Below are 17,466 nucleotides of genomic sequence, written 5' to 3'. Positions count from 1 at the left end.
CGGGAAGAGCCGGATCTCTGGTGTGATGACTCTAAACTGGTAACGCGCTTCTGTCAGAATGCAGCCCTGCACCACTACGCTATGCAACCAAAAAGGCACGTATGATCAGTGAACTACTGATCATGGTGCAGGATAGTACATATCGTCAGCCAGGCCTGACAGCTTCTATTGCCTGTCTCATAAGACTTTCTTTACACGCACTGGAAGTTTGTAGTCGGTGTAGATGAGGCTGCTGCCGGCATCGCGTTCCCAGATAAACCCATCCCGATCCAGCAGCTCGAAGTCGTACCTCCATAGCAATTTCGCCATAATGAGCCGTATGCTCTGCTGTGCCATGTGCCTACCAATACATGCCCTACTTCCAATCAGGAAAGGACGACTGGCAGACCTATTGTCTCCATCGAACCCGTTCTCCTCCGCACCCTCCAACCATCTCTCGGGTCGAAAGTTAGCGGGGTCGACAAAGTATTTTGGCGACCTTTGAATCGTGTACAAGTCAGCCGAGACGATGGTACCTGCGGGTATATATGTTCCTGCTATAGTGCAAGAGGGTGCGGTGCGTTGCGCCGTTTTGCCATTTGCTGGTGGGAGCAAGCGCAAAGTCTCGCGGATGCAAGCGTTCAAAAACGGTAGTCGTGCAAGTCGTTCGCCTGTAATGTCGGCTTCGTTGGTGAAGTTAGAGCGTATCTCAGTACACAGAGTAACATAAGTGTCTGTGTAGCGCAGGACATGGTAGAATGTGGACGCCAGCGTCGTAGCTGTGGTCTGATATCCAGCAAGTCTTGCAGCTATTAGTAAAGGTTCCACCAGGTGGGAGACAGAGATGCCACGAACGTTAGACCCATTGCATTACTGAAGAAAGCATCCGCATCTAGCGTCAAGCCTTGCTTTTCACTGCCCATGATAGCCGAAATGAAATCTTCCCTGCCATCCTGCCTATCAATGCAACTAAAGAAACGTCAGAACAACAGCACATACATAACTATGGGTTACTCACTCGCGTAGTTTCTTGGATGGGACAAGCTTTGAAAGCTGAGAAGGAATCGGCATTGCTGAGATAAGGCTTCTGGCTGTCTCAAGCGCAGGAGCTACGCCAGGCATGACAAGCATGAAGCTCAAGGCTTCTACCATGGGCATTGATCCTTTGCCTAACTGTTTCAGGGATTCATATGTCGCTTTGCACGAGTTTAGCTCACTATGAACCTTTAGTGGTGTCGGTATGTAGCTTACGTCGTTTCCCAGCCATCAATGGCTCCCCAAAAGCAAGGTCACCAATTATCTCCCAAAACATTGTCTCCAGTTTATCAGCAAGGTCTATCTCGTTACCCTTCGCAGCAATCTCATCAAAACCGGGAATCGCTTGTTCGATGTGCAGTTTCTGGATCGGCTCTTGGCTTGCAAGTGCTTGAGGTGTGAAAGCCTGTTGAATCACTTTGTGCAACCTCTTGTGAAGCGCTGGATCCGGAATCGTGATAAGAGTAGGGGCATTCAACACGAGATCCGAGAAGAGTGTCAAGAAGGTTCCAGCCTTAGAAAAGCGACCATCCTCTTGCTTTGCATATATCGCTGTTTCTGCCTCAAAAGTCGCAAAAGACACTTCATTTGGTGCAACTCGTACGGCAGACCCTGTCTGCAATCAGCCAGGCTACTCCAGTGGCACAAGCTTTGGGGGTTCTTGCCATATCGTTCATGGAGAGCTTGAAGTTCTGAATTGAATTTCATACGGTAGAGGGCTCTCATACCCCATAACTTTCTTGATCAGAACAAGAATGTCTAGTCTGGATTTGAAGGACCCACTGGAGAAAATTTTGCCAAGAACGGACCCGGGACATGAGCAAGTGGGTGTAGGTAACACCCGTAGATTATGATCGATGTTAGAACGAGGAGGGTCTGTAAAGGCAAGCTTGTCAGTACATTGTGACGGATAAGAAAACGAGAGTATAAATACGTACAATCGCTGTTACTGCAACGATCTGCGGGCCTTGGCCTAACCGCTGTAAGAAGGGAGTTACTTCCATGGTGTCTATCACGGTGTGTAGACTGAATGTCAACTTCGGTATCGAGGAAAAGTTTGCTGTGTCCTAAGAAATATGAGAGTCCGCAACGCATCCTACACGGCTGATGGAGACCGTTGCGCGCGCGAGCCAAATACAGTCCCTGTCGTGGGTTGTTCTGGTCCTTCTCCTCTGGTCCTGAATATAGAAACTCAATTACGTTTAAACGCATATAATCATTCCAGCCGCATATGAGTGGCGCAGAGCCACGGATGCATTCTAGGGTGAGATTAGTTACTGATTATCGCCTGCCGTCATCCTGCTAGTGATGCTGGAATGGTTTGCTCCTGCCACAAAACGGTAGCGTGACATTAGCGTAGGATTCCCTGGCACCAACGGGTAGGGCCAATTTAGCAAGTTTGGACCCTGGACGGCTGGCGCTGCGGCTGGCGCCGCGGATTAGCCTATACCCCTGTTAGCGGCTGATAATCTACCAACGTACACCCGTGAAAAAGATACCACAGATCTAACATCTCTTGTCCAGTGACAGAAATACTCGTTAGGGGATGGAATGAGGCAGTTCACTCAGTGTTCCAGAAGATTGAATATTGTATGGAAGATTAGTTTCTTCGAATAGAGAACACAGCGTAGATAATTGCCAACCAAGAGGTATGACCCGACAGGATTATTAGTAACGCACCTAGAAGGAAGTGCAGGAAAACATGTCCAAGAAGACAGTAGCTTATTGGCGGAGAAACGACATTCACATGTAGATAATGCACAGTATTCACTTTTCTAAGATAAGCTTAGTAGATCCTGGTATTGCAGCTGTTCGAAATGTGCTCGCGATGCAGTAGATGACAAAATCGGGCTAGTAGCCGCGCATGCACGCACTGCAGAAGTAAGCGCTTGCTGGGCGGTGTGAACAGCCGGCACTTAGGTTCTTGATAAAGTTCCCGCAATTAATTTGACAGAAAAGGGACTTCCCCCGATTTGAGGAATCCTTCGGCTAGATAGTGCGCGGCGCTAGATCGGGATTGAAAGAACTAATCATATCAAAGTGAATCGGAAATCACGTGTCTCGTACGTCCAATCAGGGTATGTACAAATTCTGTTATTAGGTCCTTCGTACATGAGAGAGTCTAATAGACTAGTATACTTATATCTTATGTTTCATCGTCTTCCTACAAGAAACATATCGCACAATGGGGCCACTCTCATATCAGTCAAAATTAGTTTCCTTTGAAGAATCCCGACGGACTGGATGCTTCACGACACTTCCTATTCGTGTCCATCCTCGAGATGATCTAGCTGATGCAGCAAGCCGTCAGTTCGTAAAAGACTGGGCCAGGGAGATGGGAGATGGCCGGGAAAGACATACCTATTTCTCCTTCTCACCAGTGGGGAACTGGTCATCCTTGATTTATCCCGAAGCTATTCCGGAAAGGTTGGGTGTTTTGGCATATCTGTCCGACTTGGGACTGATTCATGACGGTATTTTTGTCTTCTCCATATTTTTCTAGCGTTTCTAACGAGGATCCAGACGGCGGCGAAGGCCTAAGCATTGAAGATGCGCAAGCTGAGCACGGTGAACTCTATGCTGCCTTAGATCCTGACGACGTCAGCAGCGTCACACCAGGTTCAAGGGCAATGAAGACTAAAAAGCTTGTTTCGCAATGTATTCTCGAATGCATCAGCCTCGACCGTGAACTGGGTCTTAAGATGCTTGCTGCATTCCGCGACGTCTGGCTCGCTATTAGCGAGCGAGACAGCGACAAGGAAGCTCAAACTATGAAAGAATACTTGAAGTATCGAAGTGACAACGGAGGAATGCTGTAAGAGACCCAGTCGCCTAAATCTCAGATGTTGGCTTATTTTTACCAGGGTCTTCTGGCCAATGCTTCAGTTCAGCCTCGGAATATCCATCTCAGAAGCAGAGGAAGCACTTGTACAGCCCATTATTGATGCGGCCACCAAAGGGCTTCTTCTAGCGAATGACTTCTTCAGCTGGGAACGGGAGTATAGAGAACTCCAATCCGGTCAATCAAAGAGAATTGTAAGTGCTGTCGACTTGTTCATCAGAACGAAAGGACTTTCAATCGACGACGCAAAAGATGAGGTCAAACGCAGAATCATCAATGCTGAGCGCGACTTTTGTCAGCGCCGGGATGAGCTCTACAAGACCCATCCTGACATATCCTTGAAACTGAAACGTTGGATCGACTGCGCTGGGTTAGCTGTCTCAGGAAACCATTACTGGTGCTCGGCTTGCCCAAGACAGAATGCGTGGAAGGAGGTAGACTCAACCAATTGCAACGGTGTCAAAAGAAAGCTTTCGCAAGGTGCTGTGGTCAGCAAGCAGAACGCTCCATTGAAGAAAAGAAAAGACTCCCCCGTCTTTGACTCGGAACCCAGCGACGATGGATCTGGACTCTCCGAGGTGTCCAGTTACCCTTTCCACAAGCCGTCGGGATTGGCCTTGGAGGCGCCCTCAAAGTATGTCTCAAGCATGCCTTCGAAAGGCGTCCGGAGCACACTTATCGAAGCCCTCAACACATGGCTCCATGTGCCATCTAGACGGCTCAAGACGATCATGTCAGTGATTGATTCGCTGCACAACGCGTCCCTTATTCTTGACGACCTCGAGGACAATTCCCCGCTTCGAAGGGGCTATCCATCGACACACATCCTTTTTGGGCAGGCTCAATCGATCAACAGCGCAAACTTCATGTTCGTCCGCGCTGTGCAAGAAGTCGCGCAGAACCTGAGCCCAGCTGCCCTTACTGCGGTCCTCGAAGAACTCGAGGGCCTATATCTGGGCCAGAGCTGGGACCTGTACTGGAAACACAACCTCGCGTGTCCAAGTGAGGCTGAGTACGTGAACATGGTCGATCACAAAACCGGCGGCATGTTTCGCATGCTGCTGCGAATCATGCAAGCGGAGAGCGAAGTGACACCGCAGTTGGACTTTCACAAATTGACGCTGCTGTTCGGCCGCTTTTTCCAGATCCGTGACGACTACATGAACTTCCAGGATTACACGGCACAAAAAGGTCTCTGTGAAGATCTAGACGAAGGCAAATTCTCGTACCCAGTCGTTTACTGCTTGGAGAATTTCCCGGAATACCGTGGGCATTTTCTGGGCGTGTTCCGGCAACGCCCCACGGTTGCTACCGTTGACGCGTGTCCCTTGTCGAGAGAAAGTAAGCAGCATCTGACGGCTTGCCTGAAGAAAAGCGGAGCATTTGAGAAGACGATGGCTTGCCTGACGGATATGGAACGCGATCTGGAAGTGGAAATTAACCGGCTCGAGCAGCAAACAGGCGAAGCGAACCCAATGCTTCGTTTGTGTCTTGCAAAGCTCAGTGTCAAAGGAATTACCAGAATTGGCGAGGTAAGCACTAGCAGATGATCGCTTAGGGGCCTTGCCGTCCCGCTAGCCACAATTGTTCTTGTGCGGGCCGCTTTGCTCGGGGACAGTAGCCGCTAGCAGATTAATTCTACATTTTTATCTCATCTTGTTGTACTTGCGCCTAAATCCGGCCAACTTAAGCTATTGCGGAAATTGCAGCGTGCCCTGCTCATGTACCCTTGCTTCCACATGTAGGATCGTAGTGCGTGCATCTTGTGGCGTCTCGCGTGCGACGTGGGCGTATCTAGGTATTGTGTACTGACATGGGTAAATGCATAGTAATCCTCATGCCTTCCTATCAACAGCCTAACGACAAGCCCGTGACATAACCTATCTAGCCTTGCATAACTTGATTTTCACGAGTCGATGGGTGGCCTGATGTGTTTTCGAATCGAGATTATCTTATTTCCAGCAATAGCTTGAACTTGGTAACTTGGGATTCCTTGTTCTTCGTTATCAGATATACAGAAATGCGGCAATCAACAACTCTACCTTGGCTGTTTGCTATACACGCTTCCATCGGCAACAGCAAATTCATAACAGCGGACTACGGATCTTGCCATGATGCCGTACGTTGAAGAAGAGCGTTTAGCAAACAGAGGCCATGGTCTAACGCATGCAGTGCATTCTTCTCTCCGAATCCCTCTCCGTCGAGCTGACTGGCAGTCACATGTCTGATTTCAAACAGTATCCCGTGGCTGCAAATGGAACTTCTGTGAAATCCCTCTTTTGGGCACAGCAGCAACAGTCTGCCCAGCCAGCCTGTCTTGTCCATATCCGCTCGGTCGAGGATGTCGCAGCCGTCATATCGGTCTCACGCACAACCAGTTGCCCCTTCGCTGTTCGCGGTGGAGGTCACTCGGATATTCAAGGTGCGAGCAACATTGATGGGGGCATCACGGTCAATATGGCGGGCTTGAGCGATGTCGAATTTGATGAAAGTGAAGGCTTGGTCAGAGTCGGCGCGGGCGCGACATGGGGCGAGGTGTACGAAGAACTTGAGAAAGTAAACAAGACCGTTGTGGGCGGTCGACTCACTGGAGTTGGCGTTGGCGGACTGCTGCTGGGTGGTGGGCTGAGCCACTTCTCCGGCCTGTACGGCTGGGCATGTGACAATGTCCGTAACTACGAGGTAACGACCTTGAAGCTGAATGATAGGCGCACACTAATGGCAATTCAGGTAGTCCTTGCAAATGGTAGTCTAACGATCGCTTCCGAATCGTCAAACTCGGACCTCTACCACGCTATGCGCGGTGGTGGGAATAGTTTTGGCGTTGTCACTCGTTTCGATCTTGACGTATTCCAGCAGGGGCCGATGTGGGGAGGATTGCATGTGTGGCCACTGCTGCCATCAGTAACCTCTGCTCTCACACGCGGCTTCGTCAAATTTGCACATGACGCTCCGTCCGATCCATATGTATCACTATTCGCTGGCTTAGGTTACAAGCAAGGTAACTTTGCTTGGGCCGCAGGGCAGTATGATACGCTGGGAAGGGTTGAACCTTCTATCTTTACCCAGTTCAAAGACGATGCGGAGGTATATGGTACGGCGAAGATTGTGAGCACCGCGAGAGTGACCTCAGTGTCGGACCTTGCGGATGAGCTGAATCAATCAGAACCTGCTGGTATGCGGAGCCGGTTCACAACAGCGACCTTTACTGCCGATGTAGGACTGTTAGCACTTATGGTGGATATATTCGTGGAGCAAGTAAAGAAGGCACTAGATAATGGGCTACAAGAGGACCAGCGATTTGCACCGATGCTGGGAATCCAACCACTAACGCAGAACCTTTTGAAGGCCCAGGCGACACGTGGAGGAAACGTAATGGGTCTTCATGATGACGAGGCGCCTTTGGTTGGTGAGTGTTGCCATGCATTCTTCTTCGTATGGCGCTAACTGCTTATGCTTGATAGTCTGTTCCTTTGGATGGGAATGGTCTCACGAATCTGATGACACAACGGTCATCGCCGGTATCAAAGCTGTGCTTGACCAGTCTGTCTCAGCCGCCAAGGAGAGAGGCCTGTATCATCCTTTCAAGTACATGAATTATGCTGCGATAGACCAGGATCCTATCGGAAGCTATGGGAACGACAACATTGAGTTTCTGAAGAGAGTTCGAGAAATTTATGACGCAGAAGGAGTTTTTACTACATTGGTACCCGGAGGGCACAAGATCAACTAAGTTACTATCGGTCAAGTGCCAGTCTCTCTATCAAGACGGGTAAAATAAAAAGGTCCTCCAATGTCTATTCTTCAATGTAATATTCCTTATTGTTTGGAAGACGCTAGTTCTTGCTGCGGCCCCACAGATGCAAGATAGCATATGTAGGAGAGAATGGAAGAGCTGGAAAAGAAGTTACGAGGCCATGCCTGACGCAGTCGTCCACAAAACCTGCACCTAGCGAAGTCAAAACGAAAAAGGTCCATAGGAATCCGAGAAGACGCCATTGTCGATTCCTCCATCCAAGCTGTTCCTGAGCAATGGAGATAACCAGGTCTTCTACCAAGATGAGAGTTGGCATGACTGCAAAGAAAACGAGCGTTTGTGCAAAACCCTCGGATGGAATGGCCATCTTTGCAGCTGCCCAATGGTAGAGCCCAGAGATAGCAAACGCGACGTGGTACTGAACTTGACGACTCCTCAATGTTCCTTTGGGCGCACGTATGACGTGTCTCGCAATATAGCGGCTCGGGGTTTGGAGTGCTCTGCGGAAATTTTGGTGCCATGTGCGATTCCAAAAATTGTTCAGAGTGTAGCATGTGGCCCATGCCCCTTTGAGCGGATGTACCTCGTCGACAACATTCCAGAAAAGACCAGATATGACACCGAATAAACATACGATATGATATACAATGTCCATTGGCGCAATAGTTGACGCCCACCAGCATCCGGTAGCTAAGCTTCGCAGGGCAAAATCCAAGTCGAGTATACTCGTTCGTCCTCCGTCTGTCAACCATAGAAGAAGCGCACCCGCAATGTCATGAATAACGTATTGCTGCAGAATTCTTCTTAGTGACAGGCTCAAGAAAGATGCCTTGGATAAACCTGCTGGAGGAGCTGGAGGAAGATGTGCAGTACCCCAGCTCCAGCCGATTCCTCGGGTCGAATAGGCATTACTAAAACACCATCGAATCTGTCCCAGTGAAGGAAGCGAGTAAAAGTCTGGAAAGACCTTCTCTTCATTGCTATTACTTCTGCTGCGTATATGCTCCACGTATGGATCTTCTAGAACGAGCAGGTTGAAATTCGTCAAGCCGACGTACAAGACTGCACAATAGCATCATTAGCAACGGTGACGTACAGGAATTGATCATGCAGTCTGACCTGTACCAAATGTGTAGTTTTTTGCTGTATCAGCACCGGAAGGAATCGATAAGAGAACGAGGCAAAGTACCAAAAATGGAAACAAAAGGAGCCATCGGAGCTGTCGCCGTATGCGAGAGCCTAGCAAAAGGAGAAAGGGAGTTGAGAGCCACACGAGGCCCACAAAATCTGCACGTTCCAGAGACATTGAACCGGGTGATATATCCAAACAAATTGTCGTTCGAGGGACCAGGTTGAGTTGATGTTCGAGTCAAGAAGATGCTACCTGGGTTAATAGCCTATGTATGTACTAGACACCTAGGTACGGACCTTCCCATCAGCGTTAGCTTAGCGAGCTTAATATATTCTATCTGACCTGCTTGAGTGGGACAGCGGCACGCAAATACTTCCTGCATTAGCGGGCCAATAGTTCCCCACCCCTGCATCTGGCCTTACAGTACACACCATGCAATGCGGCTCGTCAGAAAATCCTTCTCGGACGCAAGCACTGCGTCAGACACTCTGACGACCTCCAACCGAGCTGACATCTTATCGAAGCACTATATTTCGATTGCAGTCTTCTTGTTTATGTCCATCCCGCTTATCCCTGCCCAACCTCACGAAAATCTCCAGATATGACAATATTCAGCTCTACACTTGGGACGGTAGACCTGCCTGTGACCTTGGTGTCTCTGCTTGTGGTTTCTGTCCTCTACTTCTGTTATGTTACTGTGTATCGACTTGTTTTGAGCCCAATCGCGCACTTCCCGGGGCCCAAGCTTGCAGCATGGACTTATTGGTACGAGTTTTGGTACGATGTCGTTGCTGAACCCGAGTACACGTTCAAGATCGGCCGGCTCCACAAGGAATATGGTAGGTGTTTGCTTTGATTCAAATTCTGACACACTGAACTGAATGGCGTCAAGGTCCCATTGTTCGCATCAATCCGGACGAGATACACATCGCAGATCCCGAATTCTACGACACAGTTTATGCTGGCAGTGGACGCAAGCGCGACAAATGGGATTGGATAACCCGGTCTTTTGGCGTCGATGAGAGCTTGATCGGAACACTCAAACACGATGAGCACCGCATACGCAGGGCCTCTCTTTCCCCATATTTCTCCAAGCAGAGCGTGCGAGCGCTACAGCCACTAATTGACCGGAATATGGGTATTCTGCTGGAGCGCCTACGCCAGTTTGCCGATTCTGGTTCACCCCTGAAGCTGGATGATGCTTACGCAGCACTGGCCAATGGTGAGACATCCTCCTGAACTCTAGAGACCGGACACTGATGTCAATTTTGTCGTGCAGATATTGTTGAGGACTACGCCTTTGGGAGAAGCGATCATCGTCTAGAGGCTCCAGACTTTGACCCATCATTCCGGGACGCGATGCTGCAAGGCGGTAAAGCTGGACATGTACTGAAGCATTTCACGTGGCTGATGGACCTTTTGAAGAAGCTTCCTGACTCATTGCTGCTCAAGTTGAGCCCAGCAATGGGCGCGTACTCTCAGCTTCAGACTAGCGTAAAGCGTCAGGTCGCCGAAATCCAGCACGCACACCAGACGCATTCTTATGACAAGACACGCCGCACCATCTTCCACGAGATTCTCAACAGCAAGCTCTCAGATTACGACAAGTCGACAGATCGTCTCTGGCAAGAGGGCGAGGTCGTCGTTGCTGCAGGGACCATCACTACTGCCTGGGCACTGGGCGTGTCGACCTACTTTGTGCTCGCCACTCCGAACATCTTGCGTCAGCTCAAGGCCGAGTTGGAGACTGCCATTACTGATCCTTCGCAACCACTCGACCTTATCGTGCTGGAGTCTCTGCCCTTCCTTACTGGCGTGGTTCAAGAAGGCGTGCGTCTAAGCCACGCCATCTCGCACCGCTTGCACCGCATTTGCCCTGATGAGACGCTCGTTTACCGCGACGCCAGCAACCAGCGCGAATGGTGTATCCCGCCCGGGACACCTATGAGCATGACCAGCAATCTGGTACATCATGACGAGCGCATCTTTCCGGACTCGCACGACTTCAAGCCCGAACGCTGGCTTAATAATCCCCGCCTCGACCGCTATCTAGTGTCATTTGGTAAGGGTGGTAGGGCTTGTCTCGGAATTAACCTTGCTTATGCAGAGCTTTATCTCACGCTGGCGGCGCTTTTCAGGGTATATGGTAGCGAGGAGGTCAAAGGGAAGGATGATGTTGGGACATTGCAGTTGTTTGAGACGAGTGCTGCTGATCTGGTGATTACAAGCGATACTGTTGTCCCTGTAATGCCTGAAGACTCTAAGGGATTGAGAGTAAAAGTATATTAGGATGTTAAGCATCAATCCACCCACCAATCAGTAGTATATCGAAGAGAGTTTACTCAATTCAGTCATCATATACACATTCTTTAAGGATCGAATCTATACCTATGAATGTAGCTCTCTAAACGCGTTGCGCACGATTAACGTAGCCCTGATTCAGCAAAGCGCCCATACTACCTAGGTAGCATCTAGACACCCTCTGACTTGTACAGAGACCTCCTGCGTCCACAAACGGACACATACACATCGATGAGTGGAATGTTTGTATCCAAAAAGAGCCTCCTTCCATATCAGACACCGCTATTGCACTTTTCGCAGCACTATATCACCACTTGGGACAATCGCATTGGGCCCTGCAGCACGACCGCCTAATAACGGGCCAACGAGAAAGCATGTAACAGAGTCCATGACCAAACTATCTCTATAAACCATCAGTGGTACTGCATCCAACCAAATTTGAGTATCTAGACAGCAGCAAATTGTACCCGTAATGGGATGTTGCGCGGCTCAGTGAAGCACCAGATTTGCGACTGAGTTTCTAAGCTCGACGTGGCTTCAACGGCCTCTGTTACTTAAATGCTGCAGTTGATTCTCTTGTCTGTCTTAACTCCTATATCCTCATCACAGTAACATTCTTCGCTTGCTGATATTTCTCTCACTTATTCTATGAAGAAATGAGCGTTGGAGATATAATTTTTGCCGTGGAGAAACTTTCCCCTCAGGCTCCCCCATCGAAACTCCCATGCGACCCAAATTCCAATATAGCACCTCCTAGTCCTCTAGCATACATGCAGTTACATTCACAGTTCTTTCGACAGCCTTGGGAGCTCCAAGATCTCATATACCACCATTATTTATCCAGCGAAACAGGTCTCGAATACGATTCCGATAAAAACAGACTTACTACGGCTGACGGCGAGGGTATTGATCTATCGCTGGAGTACACCTGCCGTGTACCCGCAGCTGAGCTGCAAGGCCTTGCTCTGCGGCTGAACAAAGTCACCTTCCGAATTGCGTATACGGATACATCACGACGAAAGCCTTTGTGGTTTCGCCATGCTCTTCAGAAGTTGAACTGGAACAAAATCGCACTACTTGAACGAGCAGCTCATATTTGCTTGACTGAGGAAAAGGAGAAGAGGACAAATCTTGTCTATCTACAATTTGTTCCGCCCCTGCGGGGAATGAGACTGATGAGCGAAGTCGAGTCGGAGGGGTCTAAGGATCATACTTGAGACGAGCCACCTTCAATCTATCGCAACTTCATCCATTCTGCCTTAGGTATCCTCGAAGACAGTCCATATTTCAAGGTACCTTCTGGCCTACTCACTGCATAACGCGTTCACGGTCTCGTATATCTGCATCCTCAGCCTTGGGAAGACCCGGATGACGAAGCGCTCAAGGAGCTCTTGGGCATCGGTTATGATAAAGGCCGACGACATGTTCTGTCGAGATACGATAACTATACCTACTCCGCCGCTGCCTGTGCCATCTGCTTCTTGAGGTCTCTTTCATCGTTTGTACGCGTGACCCTCAGACAAGTCGACCTGATCGAGGACAGCAGATCTACCTCGGATCCAGAGTGTCATATAAAGGGTTCAATTAAATTTTCTCATCAAAAAACAAAGTTGCGTGTTCATGGACGCGTCAGTATCCCACGAAGGCCTGGTATCTTCCGGCCTCTGTATCCAGAGGACGAACAGAGAGGTTGGCGATGGATCGCAATTCTGCTCATACTCATGGTGATATCTCTTCAGTTAGAGCGTCGCCGTTAGTACGCTTTGAGAAAGCCGAGTACGTTGATAGATCAGCTGTTACTCTCCTCTGAACGCGACATTGCGACATCCTTTCAGATAGCATCCTTGCTAGAGCACATCAACAGTCTCATAACTAAATGTTTAACGCGTTTACCGTTCTTAGAAAGAGATCTCAGAGGTAGGGATCAAAGAAGAGATACGGAAGTGCAATGATGAACAATTTCAAGAACCATATCGATACTACAACGAACTGATTGCTAACTCTAAAATTGCAAATAAGCCAAGAGGCCGCTATCTGGGCGACGAAGGCACAGCAGGTAGAAATAATGATGAGTGCGATTACGGTAAAAAGAGATTGTATCAACTATCCGTTCAGAAGGGCAATATACAGCTGCTATGACTAGCTAGTTTCGTTTTTAGTGAGCTGAATACTGTAGTACGATAAGGTATCGAGCAAAGTTAGGAGGCAGGTGTTCGACCCGCAATCGGATAGAGGAGCAGAAAGAAGTAGTTCGAGAGCAATCGCTAGAGTGTAATTGAAGAAAGAAGCTGCCTTTCTCTCTTGAAAGGTTTTTAGTATATATACTGTCCCTCCGATCACGTGTTATCCTACTACACCACAATACTCAGCAATGATAGAGCTCGATTGATTCTTCCCCTTATCTCTAGACTACATTCAGGAATGCAGCCTTTGGAAATGTAAGAATAAAAGATTGTAATGGTATAACAACCGAGAGTATTGTGAGAAACGAGAGAACGGTCAGCCGCTGTTGTTGCAGCCACAGGCTCCTGTGTGCCTCCTTCGCCCAAGCCTTGCGTCTTCTATATCGCTCCCGGAGTATTTGTCACTGTTGATAGTCTGCCCAAGAGCACGGAAATTGCAAACAAATGTCCCTAGCAGAGGATTAATAGTGGCGCATGGAAGACAGCTGTATAGGCATTTACCTTCTGTCCAGACCCCTCACTATCCGTGATTACCTTGTGTACAACCGCAAGTCTCGCATTTATTCAAGTACTCACGCCCTTCACTGTCCTTTTGATTCGGATCTTCTACGTAGTCCTCGCAGGTGCAATTAGTAACTCGGCAAGCCTTAGCCATGTTTGGTTTGTGGCTATTCAGGTAGTTTGATCGTTCGAAAGATAAATATCGTGGGATCCTGAAGGCAGATGCAGTAGGTCTGGAGGGAGTTGTCGAAGATGGAGGTCGACGTAATCATTCATGTCCATGACGAACCATCAGCCTTCATATGCTTCTAGGTCAGCCGATGGCAACCGAAGAATCCTTTGGCAGATTCGATGTAATATGCAGGTCTCTCGGCGGTTTGCAAGGCAACAGCCACAGCGGTCAGCTATCCAATGATTCCTGTTGCACTGATAATAAGGCAACACTGACATCCTTGCCTTGCAGCACTCAATACGATTCATATGCTTCTGTCAGGCCACAATGTAGTCGTTGTGCAATTAGTGTAGGTCATTTTCCGGTGAATCCCTGCAACTGGTCAGGCCAGGCCACGGTTGTCGCGGCTTACTCTAGGCAACGAAGGCATTGGCATCTTGTTCGGCATTATCGATTCCGAGTATAGGAGCTCAAGAAAAGCGTGTCTGATGTTTTATTGCTCTAGACCATTGCTCAGCTCTCCTAGGCATTTCTTGGACCTTACATAACACGGGTAGTAATGAGATTCAGATTTACGACAGCGCTTGGCCTGTGACCAGAGTTCGCAACAAGCAAGTTAAGCAAGTTTTGAGGCTCACTTGACTTGCTTGGGACGATTTTGCGGTAGTAACGAAACTTGCTTGACTTGGAAGCGGTATTAGCACAACTTGGTTGGTAAACTTCCATAACTTAGGTAACTTAGGTAATTATTATAGTTAACATATATGCAGATTACTGCGGGTGCGCCTCCCAGTTGCACAGATCATACTCTCCCTCCAGCAGCGTCTCAGAACGCGTTGCCTCTAGTTTCTCGACGATCCCTAGAGTTGGACGTTCAAATCCAGCACGTGTCCAAGCTCGAATGCACTGCAGTGTAGCTAGTAGTTGAGCTCCTATTTTGCGTCTCTTTAGCTCTAATAGATCACCGAGCTCGCTAAACAATCGCTCGCACTCGCAGCTGCTAGCAGGTATCGTTAGAACGTCAAACGCCAGCCTAGCTAAGTTGGGATACTTTAGTTGTAGTTCAATCCAGTAACAGATAGGATCACAGCCTTAAGTAAACTGCTCGCGCGTCCATTTTAGCTCAAGCTTCTTCCAGCGTTAGAACTCGTCAATATCCTCGTCGTCGCTGCTATCGTCGGCGTCAGCTATCGCGGCAATAGCGTCCTCAAGCGCGCTTTGTAGTAGCCTAGGAGTAGTTTGTACAGCGTTAGTTAGCTTGTATTGCTGCCAAAGCTGCTAGAAAGCTACGTTGTTAGCGTGTAACCACTCTAGCTTTAAGCGCCAGCTGCGATCGCAATAGCGTTTGTAGTACAGATAGAGTATTGTTGCGGCGTAGTAAAATAGTGAGCTATCAAGCTTAGAGTAGTAGGTGTTAGCTTTAGCCCAGGCGGCGCGGAGGTTAATAGGCAGATAATCCTCAGGAGCGTTAATCTGTTCGTAGTTGACGTGATTATATAGTTTAACCCGCTGCTCAAGCTCGTGTAGTAGCGTTTCAAACACCAGTATTACTAAGTATAGGGCGCCAAATTAACCTGATTTACCGCGCCCTTCAAGCTGTTTAGTGGCCTGCTTAAGTGGTTTCAACACCTCTGTATACTCCAATATCACCGCCCAATCTGCGGCTGTAAGGCCGTCTAATCGCATCCACTTTAGTACGTCAGGAACCCTGTTGCCGCGCCTCTTAGCGATATCGTCGAGATTGCGCGTATACTAGATGTAATAGTTGGCGTAATTGCTCACAGCGTGCTGTAGTTCAATAGCCCGCTCAAAGCAGCTATAGAATAAGTTCTAACGCGTAACAACAGGCTTAATTAGCTCTAATATCGCCTTCTAATTGTTTGTAGGGAGCTCGGCGTTAGTAAGGAGCTAGAAACAGTTAAACAGATCGTACTGTTAGGGCGTTTTAATATAGTTAATCACGTCAATAAGTACGCCTAACGGGCCATCCTTGCGCCAATTCGTCATCAATTCCTCTTCCTCTGCGCGCTCCGCTGCGTCGTTATCGTACAAATCTAGATCCTTACTAAATATAATAGCCTAGCCAATAAGGTTAAGCGTATAAGGGCCACAGCGTAGGCGCTAGTAAGCTGCAGTAAACCCGTACTGCCCAGCAAGATAGGTAACGGCTGTGTCGTTAGCGTACGCGTTATTAAGGACAAAACAACCAAGCCTTAGCGGCGATATCCCAAACTTCTGCAACGTTTAACCAACAACCTCAGCAATCCATTCCCCAGTATAGGCGCCTATTAACTGCAGCAGCGCAATAGGCATGTCAAAAACCGTCCCTAATGCGTCGGCGTAGTGCGCAACAATCCCAAAGAAGCCCCGCTTACCTCCCTTTATCGTCCACCCGTCAAAGCTTATATAGATTTTGCTAATAGCTTTAGACAGCGCAGTAACAACCAGAGGTAACATAAACTTATATAGCTGTATTGCATACGCCTTAACGCTGTTAGCGCTCGTCCACAACGCACTCTCTGCTTCAGGGCTTGCGAAGCCTATCATCGATCGGAAAGCAGGTGTTTCAAGCTCGCAGAGAGGGTGGTTGTTCTCAATAAGCCACGTAACAGCTGCGTAGCGGAAGGCCTGTACGTCAAAGTTGCCTAGCTCATTAACTAGCTCCTAGCTAATTGCTACACCAGATCCAGTCACCATCGCAAGCGATTGCTAGCCAAATGCTCGCTTTGTCGCTGCTTGTAAGCCGCTTTTTGTAAAGTTGTGGCCTGCTTTCGGTTACTTTAGGTGAGTAATCGCGGATGTAGTTAACTGCGTAACCTTAAGGATACCATCGTGTGAGCGACGTTAATAGCAGAACTTGCAGATAAAGTAGATCTCATCAGTGTTACTGCGCAGCGCAACTCGATATCCATAGTTATATATCCAGCTTTTTTAGCGTTTCTGTGAGCGCAGAGGCTTGCAAAAGCGCGACAATCGACACTAATCAATGCCGTCAAAGTTGTCGAGGAAACGCTCATCAAACGAGCTATCGACCTCGCGATTATCGTCGGCGGCGCTAGCTACCGTGGCAGCGTTAGAACCCTCGATAGGCGGTACAATAGCCTCGTTAGGCACGGCGTTAAGCAGCAACTAGCTCTCGAAAGGGTGCTGTTCAGTAGCCTAGGACGCTGCGTCGGCCAGGGCTTTGCGCGGTAATTGCCGCTAAGGTAGCTTAGGTGCTAATATTATCGACGAGCTTTGCTAAGTATCAGCTAGCTCTAACGGCTGCGTATTAGTGCCTGTACCGCAGGTGACGCGCACGCGTTTGGCGGGCTGTTCAGCAAGTCCTGCGCTACGTTTAGTACCTTTAGCGGCTCGTTAAACAGGCATAGAAGGCAGCAAAAAACAATAATAACTACAATAGCTTAAAAAGACTGTAATAATACACGCTAATATAGCAATAGGTGCAGAAGTAGGTAGTAAGTGTTAACGCTACGTGTTGGGGCGCGTAAGCTGACTACGTACCGTACCGTAAGCATAGGCCCACCTACTGCAACACCAAAAATCCTATCGCAGTTTTATTTT

General features: G+C 48.6%; 3 protein-coding genes across 3 annotated transcripts; 2 read left to right on the top strand and 1 right to left on the bottom strand.

The window, feature by feature from the left end:
* Window positions 1-177: 177 nt before the first annotated feature.
* Window positions 178-2,018, bottom strand: ALTATR162_LOCUS9466 (uncharacterized protein; the record flags this gene model as incomplete). Its single annotated transcript, XM_043317100.1, has 7 exons — window positions 178-781; window positions 835-948; window positions 998-1,175; window positions 1,231-1,596; window positions 1,650-1,749; window positions 1,798-1,890; window positions 1,953-2,018. The coding sequence occupies 7 exons, from the start codon at window positions 2,016-2,018 to the stop codon at window positions 178-180; spliced, it is 1,521 nt and encodes a 506-aa protein (XP_043173035.1).
* An 860-nt stretch (window positions 2,019-2,878) lies between these two features.
* On the top strand, window positions 2,879-7,589 carry ALTATR162_LOCUS9465 (uncharacterized protein; the record flags this gene model as incomplete). Its single annotated transcript, XM_043317099.1, has 8 exons — window positions 2,879-2,895; window positions 3,056-3,092; window positions 3,149-3,488; window positions 3,538-3,829; window positions 3,879-5,388; window positions 6,029-6,538; window positions 6,587-7,265; window positions 7,321-7,589. The coding sequence occupies 8 exons, from the start codon at window positions 2,879-2,881 to the stop codon at window positions 7,587-7,589; spliced, it is 3,654 nt and encodes a 1,217-aa protein (XP_043173034.1).
* A 1,757-nt stretch (window positions 7,590-9,346) lies between these two features.
* On the top strand, window positions 9,347-16,615 carry ALTATR162_LOCUS9464 (uncharacterized protein; the record flags this gene model as incomplete). Its single annotated transcript, XM_043317098.1, has 5 exons — window positions 9,347-9,584; window positions 9,638-9,967; window positions 10,025-11,019; window positions 16,523-16,532; window positions 16,587-16,615. 5 exons carry the CDS (start codon window positions 9,347-9,349, stop codon window positions 16,613-16,615), a joined length of 1,602 nt encoding a protein of 533 aa, XP_043173033.1.
* Between the last annotated feature and the right edge of the window lie 851 nt (window positions 16,616-17,466).

Source organism: Alternaria atra, assembly GCF_907166805.1.
Source record: "Alternaria atra isolate CS162 genome assembly, contig: 30, whole genome shotgun sequence".
NCBI classification, from domain to species: Eukaryota; Fungi; Ascomycota; class Dothideomycetes; order Pleosporales; family Pleosporaceae; genus Alternaria; species Alternaria atra.
This window is presented reverse-complemented; position numbering and strand designations above follow the sequence as displayed.